This window comes from Mustela nigripes, chromosome 3 (genome assembly GCF_022355385.1).
Source record: "Mustela nigripes isolate SB6536 chromosome 3, MUSNIG.SB6536, whole genome shotgun sequence".
NCBI classification, from domain to species: Eukaryota; Metazoa; Chordata; class Mammalia; order Carnivora; family Mustelidae; genus Mustela; species Mustela nigripes.
In genome coordinates, this window is record NC_081559.1 from 57,998,297 (window position 1) to 58,018,293 (window position 19,997).

At 35.9% G+C, this 19,997-nt stretch overlaps 1 protein-coding gene and 1 pseudogene across 5 annotated transcripts in view; both read left to right on the plus strand.

Moving 5' to 3' along the window:
* Positions 1-19,997, plus strand: part of SLC4A10 (solute carrier family 4 member 10) — a 161,517-nt gene that overhangs the window by 57,361 nt on the left and 84,159 nt on the right. For all 5 annotated transcript variants that reach the window (XM_059394076.1, XM_059394075.1, XM_059394077.1 and 2 more), the window contains 2 exons: positions 3,243-3,330; positions 11,805-11,951. In XM_059394076.1, coding sequence (XP_059250059.1) covers positions 3,243-3,330; positions 11,805-11,951 — 235 coding nt within the window. The remainder of the gene's footprint in view (positions 1-3,242; positions 3,331-11,804; positions 11,952-19,997) is intronic.
* On the plus strand, positions 12,611-13,663 carry LOC132013328 (UBX domain-containing protein 8-like; annotated as a pseudogene).

Consider the following 19,997-nt stretch of genomic DNA (forward strand, 5'->3'; position numbering starts at 1 on the left):
ATATTTCAAAAATTACTCTGTTCTTTCCTCCCTCTTCTCAAACTCCAGTGTTTTCTTTCAGGCTTGCTCGTCAACTCTGAATACCCTGGTCTATATCACCACATAAGTCATTTCTTATAAGGTTGGTAAAAACGGTAAAGTGTTAGGATTGCCTCAAAGATTGCATGAGACTATAGGCTGGTCAGACTCAGAAAGGTAAATGTTTTGAAGGCTTAGCTTACGCTCGAATGAGTCAGCCTTCCGAGTACATGTGAGTGCCATTCTTAAGAGATGTCTATCTAATATACTGTGTATTTTCCATCTCAGGCACAGTATGCTTCCCATACCCAGAATCTGAAAATCGTTGGTAACAGCATTGTGGTATTGTGGTTGAATTCAAGTCAAAAGTACAAATTTAGGGGGCCCAGGTGGCTCAGTTGGTTGAGTGACTGCCTTCAGCTCAGGTCATGATCCTGGAGTCTGAGGATGAAGTCCCGCATTGGTAATCCCTGCTCAGCAGGGAGCTTGCTTCTCTCTCTCACCCTCCCCCCTTCATGCTCTCTCTCTTTCTCATTCTCTCTTTCAAATAAATAAATAAATAATCTTTATAAAAAAGTACAAATTTAATTTGATTACCTAAACTTATTTTCCATTTAACTACACATAAAAACTAACAACTTAGGGATAATACAAACCAAATTACATTGTTTATCACTTATCTCTATTTCATAGATAAAATATATGTCCATGGGCAAAATTGTGATGAAAAAGAAGACTCTTGACTTTAGCATGTTATGTTCCTAGTAGTTCATCCAGGGGATCTTGCTTCCTTCCTTTTTCCCTCTATTAAATGGGATTTCTATATATAGACAGCCATTTGTATTCCCATAGCAGCATCTACTCCATTTCCCTCGCCATTGGTGCCCTTTGGTTGATGCTATGACTGTTTCAGGTCCTATTAGTATGCTTCCCCTTCCAAACACTGAATGCCTCTGCCAATTTAAAATGAGGCAAAGTTCAGGTGCTATCGTACTGGGTTTGTAAAAAAGTTTCCTCTTATGGACCTTTGGCCTTAACTAAAAACACAGAAGATTATATCACTCTGTACTTTGATTATGGGCAAGATATTCCAAAAATATGGAACAGTTTCCCAGGAGAGGCCTCATTTCATTAGAGCTCAGCTAATGAATACTGGATTTGGTGTTCAAGTACCTATCCCTGGGTCTGCATGGGGGGCTCAGGTGCTTAAGTGACCAACTTTTGATTTCTGCTCAGGTCGTGATCTCAGGGTTGTGAGACTGAGCCCTGTATGTCAGACTCCATGCTGGGTGTGTTACCTGCTTAAGATTCTCTCCCACCCTCCACTTGCACCCCACCCCCGCAACACTCACACAAAGTACCTATTCGTGAATCTGTGACAGGAACAGATTTGAAGCAGGACCCTGGTTACCACTCAGGTTATAGAAAGAAGTGTCTGTCCATTCTGTTGGAGGGCTACCCAGAGTTCTGATATATGCCAACTTTTATTAAAAAAGAGTGACGATGTCCTGAGCACATTAAAGTGGCATTTGACTATGATTAGATTGCATTTTCTTTATACAACTTGTGACCTGTTCAGAGTTTCTGGGAATTTGGGAATTGGATTTAAGATGTCAGACTTACTAATTCTAGAGGTAGTATTTTAGTAGTTTAAAATTCCTTTTCAGTCTTCCAAGCAGCGCATTCCCTTTCCACCATTTAGGAAGGTGTCTGATGAAATTCTGCATCAATGATGGCTCTGTATGACAAGGATAGCTCCTGTGTTTCAAAGGAAAGAAAAGAAAAATTCCCAGGAGTACAGAAAAGCCTTAATAGGGTTATATACCCTCACTTTGAAAACTGTCAAGATTTAGGTGACCTCATTTCATACTGACATAGTAAAATATGTGTAGAGAACAATGGAGGAGAAATTAGGGGCACAGGAGAGCCACCGTATAAGGAGAGATTAAAAAGACTAGACTATTTAGTTCAGAAAGGTGAAAAATGGAAGAAGATTAGTTAGACAAATAGAATAAAGCTAGCTGTCCGAGGTTCCTAATTATTCTCTCTTAGGGGGACAAAAGGGCACACCATGAATATAATAGTAACACATAGTAAAAATGTCAGAAAATAAATTTTTAGGACTTTATAATAGCTCATGGAGCAGAAAACTGAAAAATGGCAAGATGTACATAGGTTACAAAATTTCTTGAAAGTATTACAGTTGATAAAGCCCCTGCCACCACATTAAGCTATTCCTGTTTTAAATTTATAATGGGCATTTCGGTGTAGTAGAAATTGACTTGAAATCAGGTACCGCTGACAAAAAATTAATGCCAGACTTTCTAAGACTGTGTAATATATGCTTTACATAAAATCATGCACAATTGCTAAAGTTTATAACTAAATGAAGGGTAAGGTTATAGTATATGTTTCTTTAAAGCTTATGAAACTATGAGTCTTCACATTTAAGAGGATAAACCATTCAACAAATTAATACCACTGAATTGTATTGCAGAATATATGGCATTTGAAATTTTTCACGATTTCACTGTAGCATTGACCTTTTCAGAGACAAGACAATTACCGGTCCTCCAAAGTTAAAGCATGTACTGATTTCTTCAAAATCTCCAGTTGTGCTGGTGACTTTACTAGGCTTTCAGTCTAATTTAGATGGAATACTGCAATGCAGCCTGTATTTTAATTCCCCCATAGTCAGAATTAGTAGATCATTAACTCTCTATCTTTTCTTACTAACTGATCTTTGATTCTTGACAATATTTTTTTCAATTTAATGTAGATGTTACATATACCTACTGTTTTTATTGTATGTTCTTGTTTTGTTTATAATATTATATTACCTTTTTCTTCCTTACCTCATTCTATAATTTGTATATTAGTGAGTTCTTCCTTGTAATTCAGAAAGGTTTAATCATACTTTACTTTTCTCACCTTCCTCCTCTAAGGATTTTTTCACTACCTACCATGTAGGCTCTACAGGTAATTAAATGGGAAAACACTGAGTTCAAAATAACCATGGATTTCCCTTGCTCAAGAACCTTAAGAATAAAAGTCAATCATTATAAAAATGCTTTAAAATAGTAATAAACTGTGAAAAAATATGTATTTTATACTGAAGTCCTCATCTTAAACAATTCTTTTGCGCTGAGTCATTCTGTAACTACTGGAGTTGTTTTTTGTATTTCTACCATGAAACTTTTTGTATTTTTTCTTCTTAATTACAGATTTTTGTTCATTCTTCTGGGACCCCTGGGAAAGGGTCAACAGTACCATGAGATTGGCAGATCAATTGCAACCCTAATGACAGATGAGGTATTTATTCAAGTTCATTGGGAACATTTTCCCCTACTAGGTACACTTAACTTTTGGAGTTCCTGTATTCATGACTATCTGTTGTGAATCAGATTTCTCTCCATGGAACCCCCATCCTTCTATGCTTCCACTATAAAATTTCCTTTGGAAAAATTTGTTTGAAAGGGGTAACAAATTCACACACATGAGTATAATGCTTTAAAACCTCATATTCTAAAGAAAATGATTTAGTGACACTTAGAATGTATTTACTAATATTCTCCTATAGAGTATGTGCTGCTAAAGTGAGCCCCATTTTTAATATCATTAGAAATCTTGTTTTTGGCAAAATAATTTTAGGACCTGAAAAAACAATGGTAGTTTATCTGAATAGTACATACAACACCAAAAGCTATGCAATATCTATCAACTCTCTTTACAGTTGCCTGAATGTTCTTAACCTGAGAGTCTTTGAACCATTAGAGGAGCTATAGATGAACTTCAAGGGACCTGTGATCTCTTTGATACAGCATACAAATTCTTCTATGTAAAAAAATTGTATGTAATTTTTTTGGACTGGAAAAAGCTTTTATCAGCTTCTCAAAGAGGTGTATTATTGTAAAAATAAAAACATAAAAATAACATATAACTGATTTCCTGTATTCCCCAGTACCTTATGGAAATCTGTTGTTAAAGAGTGGATGTAAAAGATCACAGAAGGGTCATATATTCAAAATTCAGTAGTAAATAACAAACAGGTTATGCGTTTTTTAGAATCTCATCTAAATAATTTAATGTATTTATTGAAATACTTTGGCTTTGGATACTTGAAAATCTGCAAAAAGAGTGGATTACTATTGTATATGACTTTTCCTAAGTTTATGAAATCTGAAAAATATGAACTTGTCTTGGTGATATAAATTCTATTATATCTGCCCAAATTATGTTTTATGGTTTTGTATGGATCCGTTATTGTATTTACACATAGGAAACCAAAAGCTAGAAGAAAAACACATTTTTTATCAATTTGAGAAAGAATCAACTTAATGAGTGTTTTCATTTCCTATGGCTGCCATAGAAACTTACCACAAAGTGGGTGATTAAAACAAGAAATTTATTTTCTCACATTTTGGAGCACCGGAAGTGTGAAGTCAGGGTGTCAGCGGGAGAGCCACATTCTCTCTGAAGGCTCTAGGGGTGAATGTTTCCTTGTCTCTCCACCTTCTGGTGGTTCCTGGGGTTTCTTGACTTGTGGTGGCAAAATTCTTATCCCTACCTCCATCTTTACAAGGTCTTCTTCCTTGTGCCTCTGTGTGTCTCCTCCCTTTCTGGTCTTATAAGGATACTCGTCATTGGGTACAGGGCCCACCCTAATCTAGGATGATTTTAACTTTAGATCCTTACCTTCATTACACCTGCAAAGACCCTTATTCCAAATAAGGTCACATTCTAAGGTTCAGGTGGCCATGTTTTGAGAGGTCCCTACTCAGTTCTCCACAGTATCACATTATTGAGGAAGAAAACAGAGAAATTGGAAAAGGGCTTCACGAGGACCACAAACCTACTCTAGTAGAATTCTCTTGAGAAGACACCCATGGTATCTTTGCTTTTAGTTTTTCCATATTGCTTAATATTTTGCAGTTATTACAGTTTTGCCAAATATATGACACCGTGATTTGCAGTCCACAATTTAAATATTGTCACTTTCATGCACGTATATTTCACGTTATGTTATGTTTCCGTATCTACCACATTAGGAAATAAGATATTTCTGGGGGGATGGGGTATAGCATATGGTGAGAGGAGCATGCTGCGTCATGGGAGGTTCACATATACTTATGGCATCTCTCTTCCTAATTCTTCTCTTTCTTAATTAGAAGTCAAGATTTTCTTAACAGAAAGATGTCAGTTCCAAAGTTTTTTTGACTAATCAAGTGGCCACGGAACAACAAGGAAGCATCTGTGTTTTTTAAAGTATAGATTTAGAGTGAGAGCAGAGAAAGGATTTCCATCTATTTGCTTGACTAATAAGAACTACCCAATTTGAGAGCATGCATTAGCCATCTAAACGCAGGCTCAAACATAAATTTCTTCAACTTGAAAGTTTCGAGGTTCGTTTTGGGGCGATTTGTAAGTCTCTGTGAGCAGCGGGATAGAGAAGCAGAAATAGCCAGAAAGTTACTCCAAAAGATGAGAGCAATTGGTTATAATAATAGACCCACTGAGTATATTAAAAAAAAAAAATGTTTAAATGCTTTTAAAAGAGAAAGAAATTTTTTTTGTTGTTCAAAACCCAAGTAGAGAAGTTGTTCTGCTTATCTAATTGCTTTGAAGACAATGAATACTTAATTCATTAAGAGTAAAATGCAATATATTAATTCATAGAGTTTAGTTAAGAAAGTGGTGAATCAGACTATGGTATCAAACTGTAAATTCCATGTTATCAGTTACCACTTACTCATTTTTGTTCCCTGATTTTGTCAGGTGCTCAAATATTTGTTGACTGAACTCTGGTGGTTTTTCTCCTCTCCATCCTAGAAATTTCTTGTAGGTGTCCAGTCTGTCTTTTCCTTTGTATCTTTAGACCTAGCATAGTGTCTGGTCATGACAGAGTTTAATCTTTCTTTTTTTTAATGAATTAATGACTGAATGTGCTAGTCAGCTTAGACATACTTGCACTGGGCTGCCTGGGTGGCTCAGTGGGTTGGGCCTCTGCCTGCAGCTCAGGTCATGATCTCAGGGTCCTGGGACCGAGTCCCACATCAGGCTCTCTGCTAGGCGGGGGGTCTGCTCCCTCCTTTCTCTCTCTACTTGTGATCTCTCTCTGTCAAATAAATAAAATCTTAAAAAAAAAAAAAAGAAATACCTCACATTGAATCAATTCGGTAAACTATTTTCTTCCTTTCTGTTAAGCGTTGCTAGCGATAAATCATATGATTTTGCTTATTGGCACTACTGCCAATGTATTTATCCCTTAACATTCTTAAATATTATTAAGCAAGCCAAATCACTTCTGTTTATATAAATAGTATGCTGATATTTTTCATAATAGAACTTAAAACTGAGAATTTAAAAAAATATGTATTTATATAATTCATTTAAAAATAATAAAATGAGTATATATTAACATAAATGGCAGTTTTATGAAAACAAAAGGAATATGAAAACAAAAAAATTACTAAGAGTGGCATTGTTTTTTTTCTTCTTGATCTAGAATTTTTTGCCAAGAATTTTCTCTTACCCAGATTTTAAGTCAACACTGACTCTTTCTGTTCAATCAGCAAACATGCCCAAATATAGTAATTATTTAGGAAGTACATATTCAATAAATGTCCAGGTTTTCCCCATCCTTATAAGAAAATTCCTCACGGCTTCACATAGCATCTACCATTGAAGAACTGTTGACTGAATGTGAATTTCAAAAGCTTTGAAGGAGTAGAATCTTCCTGGACCTGGTTATTTTAGCTTCATACATCTCAATGTATTACAGCCCGATTTTTGTCACTACCACTCTACTCAAACTGCTTTCAGTAAGGTCCCTGTAATATGCTATTCTGTTTTCAGCACTCATGTCTCTTTTTTTTTTTTAATTAATTTTTTATTTTTTATAAACATATATTTTTATCCCCAGGGGTACAGGTCTGTGAATCACCAGGTTTACACACTTCAGCTGGTGCAGCCACTCTGGAAAACAGCATGGAGGTTCCTCAAAATGTTGAAAATAGAACTGCCCTATGACCCAGCAATTGCACTATTGGGTATTTACCCTAAAGATACAAACGTAGTGATCCAAAGGGGCACGTGCACCCGAATGTTTATAGCACTCATGTCTCTTAATCTTCTATTGGCATCTCACGTTATTGAACATCTCTTCTTTATTTTTTTTTCCACAAAGAGCAACTAAAATTAATTGTGTGCTTTGTTTTGAAACTAAAACCTTGAAATGTATACTATTGCTTATCCCAAGGTAATAGTCTTTTATTTTATGTTCAATGAGTTTTATACTTTTTCTCTCATATATCAATTTTTTATATAAGTTTTTAATATACCCGGAATTTCTTTTCATGTGGCAGGTGGGTAAAGATCCAGTTTCATTTTTATTAAATAATCACTTGGCTTGGCACCATTTACTGGCTAGTCTATCATTTATTCAATTGTTAGCAATGAGTGCTTTTCAAAAAAACAAACAAAAAACCCTACCCATCTCTGTGTCATCACTATTTTAATTACAGTATCTTTACTGTAATAAGCCTGGGTCTCTAGTAGGACAAATTACTCCTTCCCTTTGTTCTTTATTAATTCATTCAATAAATATTTATTGAATTTGAACTATTCATCAGGTACTCTTGCAGTTCTGGGATTCTATCAGTGAACAAAATAGACAAAAGCTTTTTCTTTCATTGAGCTAATAGTCTAGTGATAAGATGTACTAACACATAAGTAAGTAAAGTATACGGTATGTGGTCATAAATGCTATGGAGGAAACTACCCAAGCAGGGAAGGGAGAGTTGCAAGTGAAAATCAGGAACCTAAAAGAGGAGAGGGAGCAAGCTATTCAAATATCTGAAGAAGGAGCTTCCCAAGCAAAAGGATAAACAAGGGAAAATGCTTTCAGACAGGAGATGCCAGGAATATCTGGGGAGCAGCAAAAAGGACAGCAAGGCTGGGCAGGAGGGAGAAGGGGAGAGGGCAGTAGGCAATGAGGTCAAAGAGACAGTGGGCCGGTCTGTGTAGGGTATTTGTACATCATATTAGGACTTTGATTTGGAAAGCAAATGGAAGGTTTAGAGTAGAGAAATGACGATTTATCTCACATCTTAAAAGCATCACTTGGCTTGTGGGAGAACAAGGGGGAAAAGCAGAGACGCCACTTAAGAAGGATTGCAAGCAATGGTGAAGAGAGAGACATCAAGGCAATTCCACTTAAAATCCCATTGGTACTTACTGAGGAGCTCGATAAGCTTATTCTAAGAAATACGTGGAAGAACAAAGGTCCAAAAATAGTAAAAGCAGGCTTGAAGGAAACAAATACATATACTGAGGTTTCCTCCTAATTCATTGCTGTTTTTTTTCTCAGTCTCCTTTTCTGGATCCTTCTCACCTACTGCATTGATGAGAACTTTGTTTCTTAATTATCCACTCTGGTTCCTACATTATCAGTTTCTCCCCCCTACTGTATCATTTCTGTCATCTTACAAAAGATGACCTGGAATCTCCTGTCTTTTAGAAAGAAGAGAAAGGAAGGGAGGAAGGAAGAGAGGCAGGGATGGAGGGAAAAAATGGGTGGATGGATGGAAGGGAGGAAGGATGGGAAGGAGGAAGAAGGAACTAAAGAAGGGACAGTTCCCGGTTGTGCAATGGAAATTAAAACTATGGAGGCACCTGGGTGATTCAGTTGGTTAAGCACCTGCCTTCAGCTCAGGTCATGATCCCAGGGTCCAGGAATTGAGCTTTGTGTCCTGTTCAGTGAGGATTCTGCTTCTTCCTCTCCTTCTGTCCCTCCTCCTGACTTGTGCGCTTTCTCACTCTCAATCTGTCTCTCTCCCTCTCAAATGAAAAAATAAAATATTTTTTAAAAATTAAAAAAAAAATAAAGCCCTGGTCACTGGTCTTATGAAGTCATCCTTGATTCCTGTATTCTCTTTCACACTCAAATCTGGTCTCTCAGTAAATATTCCTGGCTCCACTTACACAATATATCTGGAATCCTACTACTTTTGACTTTCTGAACTGTTATTACCTGGTTCTTACTCTTTTCATCTGTCCCTGCCACCGTTGTTACTCTATTATTGCAATAGACTCCTACTTGTTCTCTCTGCCCTTACCTATTTCATTCTGTTCTCAATACACAGCTAGAGCTACTCTTCTGCTCAGGGGCCTTAATGGCCTCTTATAATTCTTACAGTGATCTACAATATCCTACAGGATGACTTTCTGCCCCTCTGACCTTTCCTCTCAGACCTCATTTCCTGTTGTTCTCCCTCTAGCTTACTTCTATCTGGCCTCCTAGCTATTTCTCAAATACGACGCATGCTCTCACCTGAGACTTTGCATGGCTATCCCCTCTGCCTGAAGAGCTCTTACTTCCAATACCTTGTTTTTTTTTGCTGAAATGTCTCACTGAGGCCTTCCTTAATCACCCTATTTAAAATTACAGCATCCCCTAGTCATACCCTTATTCCTCTTTCCTGCTTCATTTTTCTGCATAGAACTTAACACCCTCCGACAAAATATATACTCATTATATTGCCTGTTTTCTCTCTCTCCCCTCCCACTAGAATGAAAGCTCACGAGGGATGGACTTTTGTTGATTTTACTCACTGCGGTATCCTTAGCATATGAATAGTTTGATAAATATAAATGAATGCTCAGAGCTCATGTTTTAGCAGGGAAAATAAGCATTAAACAACAAATTATGTAATTAACAATTAATTACAATAAATAATTGTAATGAAAACTATTAAGAAAAAGAAGATGTTAGGAGGTGTTTGAGAGGCTTTCAGGGAAGGCTTCTCTTAAAAGTCAAATGAAGAAAAAGAAATTGAAAAAAAAAATAAAAAGAAAAGTCAAATGAACGTTGATATCAGAATGTTAGGCTCGCTACATAAAGAAAAGGGAGAGGAGTCGTTTAAAATAAATGAGTTATTGGGGAAACTGATGATAGGAAATCAATACTAAACAATGTTTTTAATTTAAAATCAAACAAGTTGTGGTATCTATATCTCTGAGGAATTTTAAGATAATAGGAAATCAGCTGTCTTGGATGAATTTGGACATTCATTTATCTAAAACAGGTGTGAGATTGTGCGATCCCTTGAAACAATTTTTAAATTAAGAGATCAACTCAAGAAAGATTTCAAGAGAGTTGCTACTAGCAGGGAAAGAGTAAAGTAGCTAAACTCTCCTTGGGATTAAAAACATTTGTAATTCTTTAATGTCCAGATTAGGTCTCATGGCCATATAAAACTCTTTAGAAGGTAGATATCCTGAGCTATTAACTCAGTGTGTTGTGGCAGGGAAATCAGTATTGTCAATATTTAACAAAATATATCTTTTCCCAAATACAACTAAACCATTAACTCTATCTTTGGTGTCTTCATTTTATCCTAAGCAGTGACTGTATATTTATCACACCAATGATCTTCTGTGAAAAGTTCTTGTTTGGAAAGTAAGGAGAAAGCCTTTGAAAATAATCATTACCTCTTCTGCTGAAGAAGTTTAGATTGAGCATCAAACCAGAAACTTAAACAAATGATAGATAAAATATCTGAAAGTATATATATCTACTTTTAAAAGTAGATAAAATATCTGAAAGCACAATTTCCCTGGAAATTTTGGAGTATGTGGTCACTGTACTATGTAGCTCAGCATAAAGAATAATTTACTAGTGCCAAGCCTGAAATATTTGCTCCATTTCATATTATATGAAATATGAAAAGTATCAGAAATATTTATATTATGTTTGGCATAGATAAATTTTTCCAATTTATCTTTATTTTTACTTTCCTCATTTGTTATGTTAAGTATATCTGCCCTCGGTGGGTGTGTTGGTCAGAAGAGATTCCGCTACGCTGCAGGAATAACCACCTTCAACCTCAGTGGTTTAAAACAATGAGGATTTCCTTCATGCTCTGCGTCTGTCATGGGTTGGTAGCGGGGCTCTCTCTGCTCATCATGGTCCCTCAGGCACCCAGGCCCATAAATGCTCCATCTCGACTTGCTTTTTCTCAGTCACTAGGGCACACAAAAGGCAATGTGTTAACTTACACACTGATTATCATTACCTCGACTAGAAAGTGACATATGTATACCTGAATTGGACACACCTAACTCCAGTATCGAAGAAGGCAAAGAGTGAAATCTTCCCCTGTTTCTAGGAGATCTCCAGTGTCCATCATAGCCTAAGGGACTACCACAGTGTGCATGTGTGTATGCGTGAATGGAACTCATCTTGAATGGAAATATGCTCGCTGCACTCTATAGAAATGATATATATCCAGAAGCTACTAATTTATAACTTTATCATTATTTAAAAATTAAAACAAAATAAACCTTCTTAATTGATTTATATGTTCCAGCATATAACTATTGTTAAAATTTTTAATATAGTCTATAGATCTTATCTCTATTTTTAAGCAGGGGCTTCTTTCTGAAAGTGTTGTTTACCCACATATAAATAACCTCTGGCAAACTTGAATCCTTAATTCTAGTTTCATGAGCTTCCTTTCTTACTCCTTTTCCTTTCTCTTACTCTTGTCTCCAGAAATTTCAACATTTATTCTACATTCTAAGAAAAATATATATCTATGTGCATTCATAGAATAAACTAAATTATAATTGTTTACATTAAAAATTTCTTTATTTAGAGCTGCCTATTTCTTTAAATTGTGATAATCATATGTAAGATAACTGGGAAATGAAAACACTGAATGCCTTAAGATTTTATAATTACTTTTTTATCTTTTATTTATTGTTTTTATCTTTTCCTCCTATAGGTATTTCATGATGTTGCTTACAAAGCTAGAGATCGCAATGACTTGGTATCAGGAATCGATGAATTTTTGGATCAGGTTACTGTTCTCCCTCCTGGAGAATGGGATCCAAGCATTCGTATAGAGCCTCCCAAAAATGTTCCTTCCCAGGTATGTTTATTTGAAAATACTCTTACAAATCCCATCATTTTGTGGTCTTTTAAATACATGTACTGAAACAGTATAACTCATTCAAAAGATTCAGAACGACTTGAATGATAACCTCTGTGATGTTGTGATTTATTTATTTATTTATTTTTTGGAGATGTTATGATTTATAATAACAAAGATATATTTGGCATTCATTCCCCTTTTTGGCACAGAGCTCCTAAACCCCTTGAAATTCCCTAAGTGAGGCAAACAACAAAGGTGTCTTTTGTTATGTTAATGAGGTGACTTTTAGAACTCCCAAAGGGATGGGGGTTGGTGTCCAGCAGAGCCAATCATGTATTAGAGAGTGGAATTTTCAGTCCCACCCTTGCACCTCCAGTGACTGAAGGTCACTTCTTGTGGTTATCCAACACACCTCCCTGAGAAATTTGGTATATTGATGATATGCCACTAACTTGAATGGTCCCATATGCCTGGGAAGATTTTAAATCTACTTTAAAACATATTATACTAGAGGAAAATTAAAATTTTAATAAAAATGTTAAATATGGCTTGAGAAAAATCCCATTGCCATCTTTCCATGTTTTGATATAGTTCTTTGAAATTGGCAAGTATTAAGAAAATTCAGCCTCTTGCCCAGATGTAGGGCTTCTGCCACTATGGCTTCTCGTGGGGTTATTGGCATTTTCCTCCTCTCCACTCTTCCCTTCTCATGTCTGGAGCTCAGTGTGGGATCCCTGATCTAAGAATTAAAGATCTAATTTTGCTCTATGTCCAGATTTTCTTACTGCCTGCTCTTCTTACTTTAATTATTTCTGTGACTACCTCATGGCTTAATTCATTTAAATCTTTCCAAGTGTATCTGAAAGAAGAAGAAGAGAAGAATGAGAAAAGGCAAAAACTTGTCAGAGAAAAAGCAGCAGCACAGGGTATAAAGGCCAGTAGATACATAGAGAATGTTCTAAGACCCCATCAGGAAATGAAATTGAGAAAACTGAAAGAGTGCTTTTATCAGATGATGGGTGAAACCTTGAAGTTAAGCAATGGTCATAAAATTGGGGGTGAGGAAGATTTAATGCTTGAAAATGAATAAGACATTTTTTGAAGCATCAAAGAGAGAAGGAGCAAAGACTCAATTTGCCTAATCCTTTATTTATTTATTTATTTATTTATTTGAGAGTGAGCGAGCAAGAGAGAGGGAGAGAGTGTGCCTGCATGAACAAGGTAGACGGGCAAAGGGAGGAGGAGAGAGAGGATCTTAAGTGGGCTCCATGCCCGGCCCCAAGCCCATTGTAGGGCTGGATCTCATGACCCTGAGATCATGACCCAAGCAGAAATCAACAGCTGGTTACTTAACTGACTAAGCCACCCAGGTGTCCCAACCAAAGTTTCACCATCTGCTGAAGAGCCCACTCAGAAGGAGCTTCTTGACCTACCTGAAGAATCTCCTGAAACAGCTGAAAAAGTAGTTATTGCCCTCCAGCATCTAAGTGGGTCCTGAGAAGAAAGTTTGTTTAGTCTTGCAGTTCACAGGTCTTATTTGACTGGATGATGAAAATCAGGTACCACACATCCCTATACAACCTTTTTCTTCCTTTCCCAGAGAGCCCCTGGATATGGAGGAAGCCTGGGCCCTGCAGGATATAGGAATAACTGTGGATACTATACTCAATGTGAAAGAGAAGGAGCAGAGCAACTTAATTAATAAATGAGAGCTACCTATACTACATAAAATCAGTTTTGCCATGACCTTACAGAACACTATAGGATTTACATTAAAGTCATGCAATACCTTGATTGAGCTCAAGGCAATAAACTCGCTAAAGTTGATATCCATGGGAAAGTATGGACATTAAGAGATTGGAAAAGGATTGTTCTCTGCATGTAATGGTTTGTGGAATGTGCCATCTTATAATGTACCAGATGAAAACTAGATAAAAATGTGTACAGTAAGGCACTCAATAATTTCTATTTTTCTTAGCTGACATCATTTATCACTAAGTTGAAACACAAAGTCATATGACCTTGTTTTCTTCCTCTTCAGTCCAACTTGCCACATTGAACATTTCACTACTCAGTCAAACTCTTTAAATTCTACCGAATAGAAATGTTTATTCTGCTGTATTTCTAGAAAGTAAACTTTAAAGACATTCCAAAACTCTTTAATGCTTTAAAGTTCTTTTCAATATTTCATAGGTGTTAGTATCCAAAATATATAAAGAACTTATAAAACGCAATAATCCAATTAAAAGTGGGCAGAAGACATGAACAGACATTTTTCCAAAGAAGACATACAGATGCTCAACAGACACATAAAAAGATACTCAACTTAACTCATCGTCAGGGAAATGCAAATCAAAACACAATGAGGTATCTCATCTTACAATTGTCAGAATGGCTAAAATCAAAAACAAGAAACAACAGAGGTTGGCAAGGGTGTGGAGAAAAATGACCCTCTTATACTGTTGGTGGGAATGCAAACTGGTGTAGCTGCTGTGGGAAATAATATGGAGGTTTCTCAAAAAGTTAAAGTACAACCATCCTTTGGTTCAGTGGTCATGCTACTGTGTATTTATCCAAAGAATACAAGAACACTAATTCAAACTGATACATGTACCCCTATGTTTATAGTAGCATTGTTTAAATAGCCAAGATATGGAAGCAGCCTTAAGTGCGTCCATCAATTGATGAATGGATAGAGAAGTCACACACACACACACACACACACACACACACACACACACACACACACTATGGAATATTACTCAGCCGTAAAAAGGAATGAAATCTTGCCATTTGCAAAAACATGGATGGAACTAGACAGTATAATGCTAAGCAAAATAAGCCAGTTGGAGAAAGACAAATACCATTTGACTTCACTCATATGTGGAATTTAAGAAACAAAACAAATGAGTAAAGGGGGAAAAAAAAAGGAGTGAAGGAGTGAGACAAACAGACTCTTAACTATAGAGAACAAACTGATAGTTACCAGAGGAGAGGTGGGGTGGAAGTATGGGTGAAATAGGTAATGGGGATTAAAGAACATACTTGTCATGATAAGCATAAGGTGATTAAAATAATAGCTTTTGATAAAGTAAAAAAAAAATAAAGTTCTTTTTGATAGGTATGTATTATTTACCTAATTTATGTCAAGATTTATTTAATTTTTCCTTGCATTAAGTTGAAACATTGACAAGTTCCAAGTGGGCCAATAGATTTAAAAATAAAATAATGAAAATATTAAAAAAAGAAAATTCAAAGGCATGACTTAATCGTATTATATAGAAAATTCCCCATTACTGATGATCATATTTATGATCAGGAACATTTTTAAAATTATAATTCTTATGTATTACCTTTGTGTGGACATATGGTATAAAAATTACAAAAAATTTGCCTATAAAAATCCAGTGTGCTGTTCCCTCATGATATAATCCGGAAAGGTAAAAATAAAAACCGTTGCTATTATTTGGGTCATTTTTTAATTGCAGGCTTGACTTTGTCGAGATTGGTGGCCAAATGTTTGTTAAGCCCCCTCATATTGCCACTCTGTTCTTACTGAGTATGTCTCCTGAAACCCTCCCAGTTGTCATTTACTCAGCCTTGTCTTGTGCCCTTGTCTCTGTGGAGTACAACCCGTTGGACTCTACTGCTCTAGTTGACTCAGAGGTTCTCCTGGTTAGCCAGGTGGGCAAATGAACAAGTGTACCACTCATCCATGAGTATTTAAAAAGGTCAGCTCAGTCTCACTATCAATTTAAGAAATATGTACTGATGTCTTATTTCTGTATTTTCATTCTGAAGTCATTTCATAATTATTAAAGATGATTTGGTTTCCTTTTCTCAATAATGACAGTTTTCTAATTCTATACTACAAGCCACATAATTTCCGTTGATCTCAAACTACTAAAAAAAGTTGCTTAAAGAGTAACTTCTAGGTTACAGATTGACTTATTTTTGTATTTGTAAACATTTTTACACTTAGAATATTAGAAAAGTCAATATAATGCTTCCTGAAGTAAAAAAAAAGAAACTCTTCAATTGATGTTATTTGGAAATATTCTGTGAAAATATTAATACACTGACAGTGAGACTTTAAAAGTCACTTGTTAACACCATTTAGTTTTTTAAACAATAAACTGAAGTCAAGCATTTTTTAAAACATCTTGCCTTTGAGGAATGATGTTTTTGAAGCAACTTGAGGGAACTCTGGGAACTCTCTATTTTTAAAATTATTTTTATGAGACTCTTTAAAATCAGGATTAATTATTGGATTCTGAGTATTAAGAGGCAGTAGTACATTGAATTAGGTAGTATAACATTGAATTAGGAATCAAGGTATTTGGGTTCTGCTATGCTTCTTTACAATAGTATTTCTTAAATGTGTGTTGTAATTGAATAACAGATACTATGAACTATGTTTTCTTTCATTAAATGAATCAGGATAAATTAAAAGATATTAAGCACTCTGACTTCATATTCATTCAAATACTATTCTCCCCCATGGAATAATTTTTATGGTTTTTATGTTCTTTTGAAATGTTTAAATCACAGGTTTTTTTTTTTTTTTTTCCTTTGAAGAGAAAGCACAAACATGTCAGTGGGGATGGGGGCAGAGGGAGAGGAAGATACGGGGCTTGATCTCACAACCCTGAGATTGTGACGTGAGCCAAAATTGAGAGTCAGAAGCTTAACCAAATGAGCGACCTGGGCACCCCATAAATCACAGATCTGTAAACACTTTTTCTTTTCAGTTAAGAGAAGACTAACTAGTTACCCTAAAGGATAACCTTGAAAATATTTGTTAGAACATCATGTCGGGCATTATAATCACTCCCTTGTGTATACCCTAAACTCCTTTGCTTTTCTTTCATGCCATTTACTTGCTTGTTGAAACCACAACCTTATGTGAATCCAACTCTTTAATCTGTACCTGCACTGATACAGCTGAGCATAGCTGAAGGAAATCATAACTATACTGACTGATCTCATTAATTCATGACAACCTACCTCAAGTGGACCTTAATGTTGCAAGTAATCATACTATACTCCCTAGGCCAGTAATTCTCCCTAGATGACTATTTCAGACCCATTTTCTGTCCTCAAGTCTTCAGCACATCCTTCCTGAGCCTCACTTTCAGATTTGACTTGGTTCACACTTCCCTAAGAAATTTGAAATGATCAGAGAACCTCCCTAGACTCTCATTACCATGCCTATCTGCCTACTGGCATCTGCGCCCACGTACTCTGCCTTCCCATATATTACTACCTATGCATTATCCGAAGTTAGAATTCTACCTTTGCACTAGATCCCATCTCTTCAAACCTATTCAAAGACATTACACCATCAATTCTCCTCTTTCTTTCCTCTATCAATTCTTTTGCTCTGTATTACATCATTTTTATTAGCATGCAATCTAATTAATTTGCAATTCTTAAAAAAAAAAAAAAGAATTCTCAATACTGCCACTGTCAGCTACTCATCCATTTTTTTTTTCCCTCAATGCAACCAAATGGCACAGAAGGTCTCTGTACTACCTGCTCCAGTTCATCTCCTCCAAGTCTCTCTTAAACTTTCTCCAATAAGGCTTTTGTCCCTATCACTTCACTAAAATTACTTACATGAAGGTCACCGAAGATCGCCACAATGCTCAATCCCATAGTCAACTCTCAGTCTGGATTTTATTTAGCCTGTCAGTGAAGGGCATTTGACTCCCCTTTCCCTGATACATGCTCTTCACTTAGCTTCCAAAACACCACATTCTTGATTTTCCCCCTAGCTCACTGGTTACTCCCATCTCAGTCTCCTATGCTGGTTTCTTCTTTCTTCTTTGATTTCTTTATTTTGAAATGATTCAGGCTCACTCTGTAGTCATCTTCTCTTTTCTACCTACATACATTCTTGTGATAATATCATCCAATCTTACTGCTTTAAATTCTCTTCCAAATTAAATGTTTACTTTGAACTTGAGAGTTATTTATCCAAATGCCTGTCCCATATCTTCACTTTGGTGTCTTATAGATATCTAAAATTTGACAAGTCCAAAGTTTGAACTGAATTGTAGATTGTCTCATTTCTGCTCCTGTATGCATCTTTGCATTTATGTTAGAAAAGGCAATATGATGCTTCCCGAAGTGTACAAGAAACTGATCTTTTTGCAAAGTCTGTTCCATCTACACCTTCCTATATTGATAGGTCCTAATTCCAATCTTACTGTTGACCAAGCCCAAATCACTAATTTTTAGTTTATTCTTAGATTTCCATTCTTCCAGGAAATACTTTTGGTTTTGCCTTTAATATTTATCCAGATTTACACCATTTCTCATTGATGCCACTGCTACCATCCTAGTTCAAGCTTCCATAGTTTTCCTCCTGGATTATTGAAATAGTTTTTAACTGGTCTCCTTGTTTCTGTCCTTAGCCCGTGTGTTCTCAACATAGCAGCCAGAGTAACTCCAAATGAGATCATGCTTTTCCTTTCCTCAAAACCCTACAATACTTCCTCATTTCACTGAGAATAAAAGTCAAATATTTACAACGGTTTACTAAACCTACCCTGGCATCCCTTTACCTTTTCAAAGTAAACTCCTACCAATTTCTGCCTTGCTCACTCTTCCCCAGCCATTTGGCTTCTTTGCTTCTTGTTCTTTAGACCCTACAGCCATATTCCTGCCATGACACTGTCCCATTGGCAATTCTTTTTGTCTAGATATCCCTCACTTATTCTCATGGTTTATTCCCTCAACTTTCTCAGGTTTTTCTCAAATGATATTTTCTCACTGATCTTAGGATGGTTCTATTTGCCATTCCTTCTTCCCTATCTACCCACACCTCAGACCACCTCTTACTCTATTCTAAATTTTTATTTTTACATAGCTTTAAACTTTCTAACACACCATGGAACTAATTTATTTATGGGTTTATTTGTTTATTGTTGGCATTCCCCATTAGAATGTGAGCTCCACAGACCTGATTTGTCAACTGTTGTATATTAGTGGTGGGGCCAAGAACCTGACACAAATTGGTTCTCAATAAGTTTTTGTTGATTGACTAAATAAATTGTATAGTTTGAGTAGTCAAATATATACTCACTCATTGATTTGTTTTAAAATACGAAAATCCTTGTGTTTCTAAACAAAAAATATTTCCTGTATTTTTTTCGGAATATTTATCAATACTGTTCATACATCTCTTTTCACATACCTTTTCCTCTTACTATAAGATGAACACTCCTTGATGAAACAGGTGCTTTAGAATGGTAAATATCTTTCATGGTTTATCATTTGCCTTATCTAAGGATAGCTTTTCCCATTGTAAGAGAGTGAGTTAACATAGCCAATAAGGGATAATTATCCAGAAGACCAAATAATATCACTTGTTTTCTGAGGTTTGTGGAAGCTAAGAAATGTTTCCTGGGTGACTGTTGGGTGTTGAAGGTACTGAGGCCACTCTTAAAGCCCTTTATGATGGATGATAATTATTTATATGTAAAGGCAGTTCCTTCATCAATTGACACACATTCTCTTATTGAACTTTAATTCACTGTACCTGGAAAATTATAAAAATATTAAACAATGAACTTTTCTATATTTTGTGCATTTCAAGGCCTATTTTTCTCATGTTTTAAACCTCTGCCATTTTACCTAAATGTCCCATTGTACCCAAGAGCATTTGAGAGTGGTTACACTATTTTGGAACGGCAGCTAAGTAAAAATTTTAATTGCACCACTTAAAACATTTTTATGATCCTTTTAAGTCCTTTTGAACACATTGGCATGCTCTAAGATAGCTGATAGGTAGGATTTTCCGATTTTTTTAAAAACCTCCGTTACTGACAAAAGTGGGTGGAAGACACTTGTGAATAAGAGAGCACTTACATAAGCCTCAGTTAATTTTTCAATGGCTCAACTAGAAGTCTCCTTTTGTAATAATCTTTTAAATCTCTGTGAGTCAGAAAAAAAACCATATTGTCAAGCATTCCATGGGTAGGAAGATATCAGCCAGAATAAAAGAGGGAACTACCCTCAAAAATAGCTAACGATAGC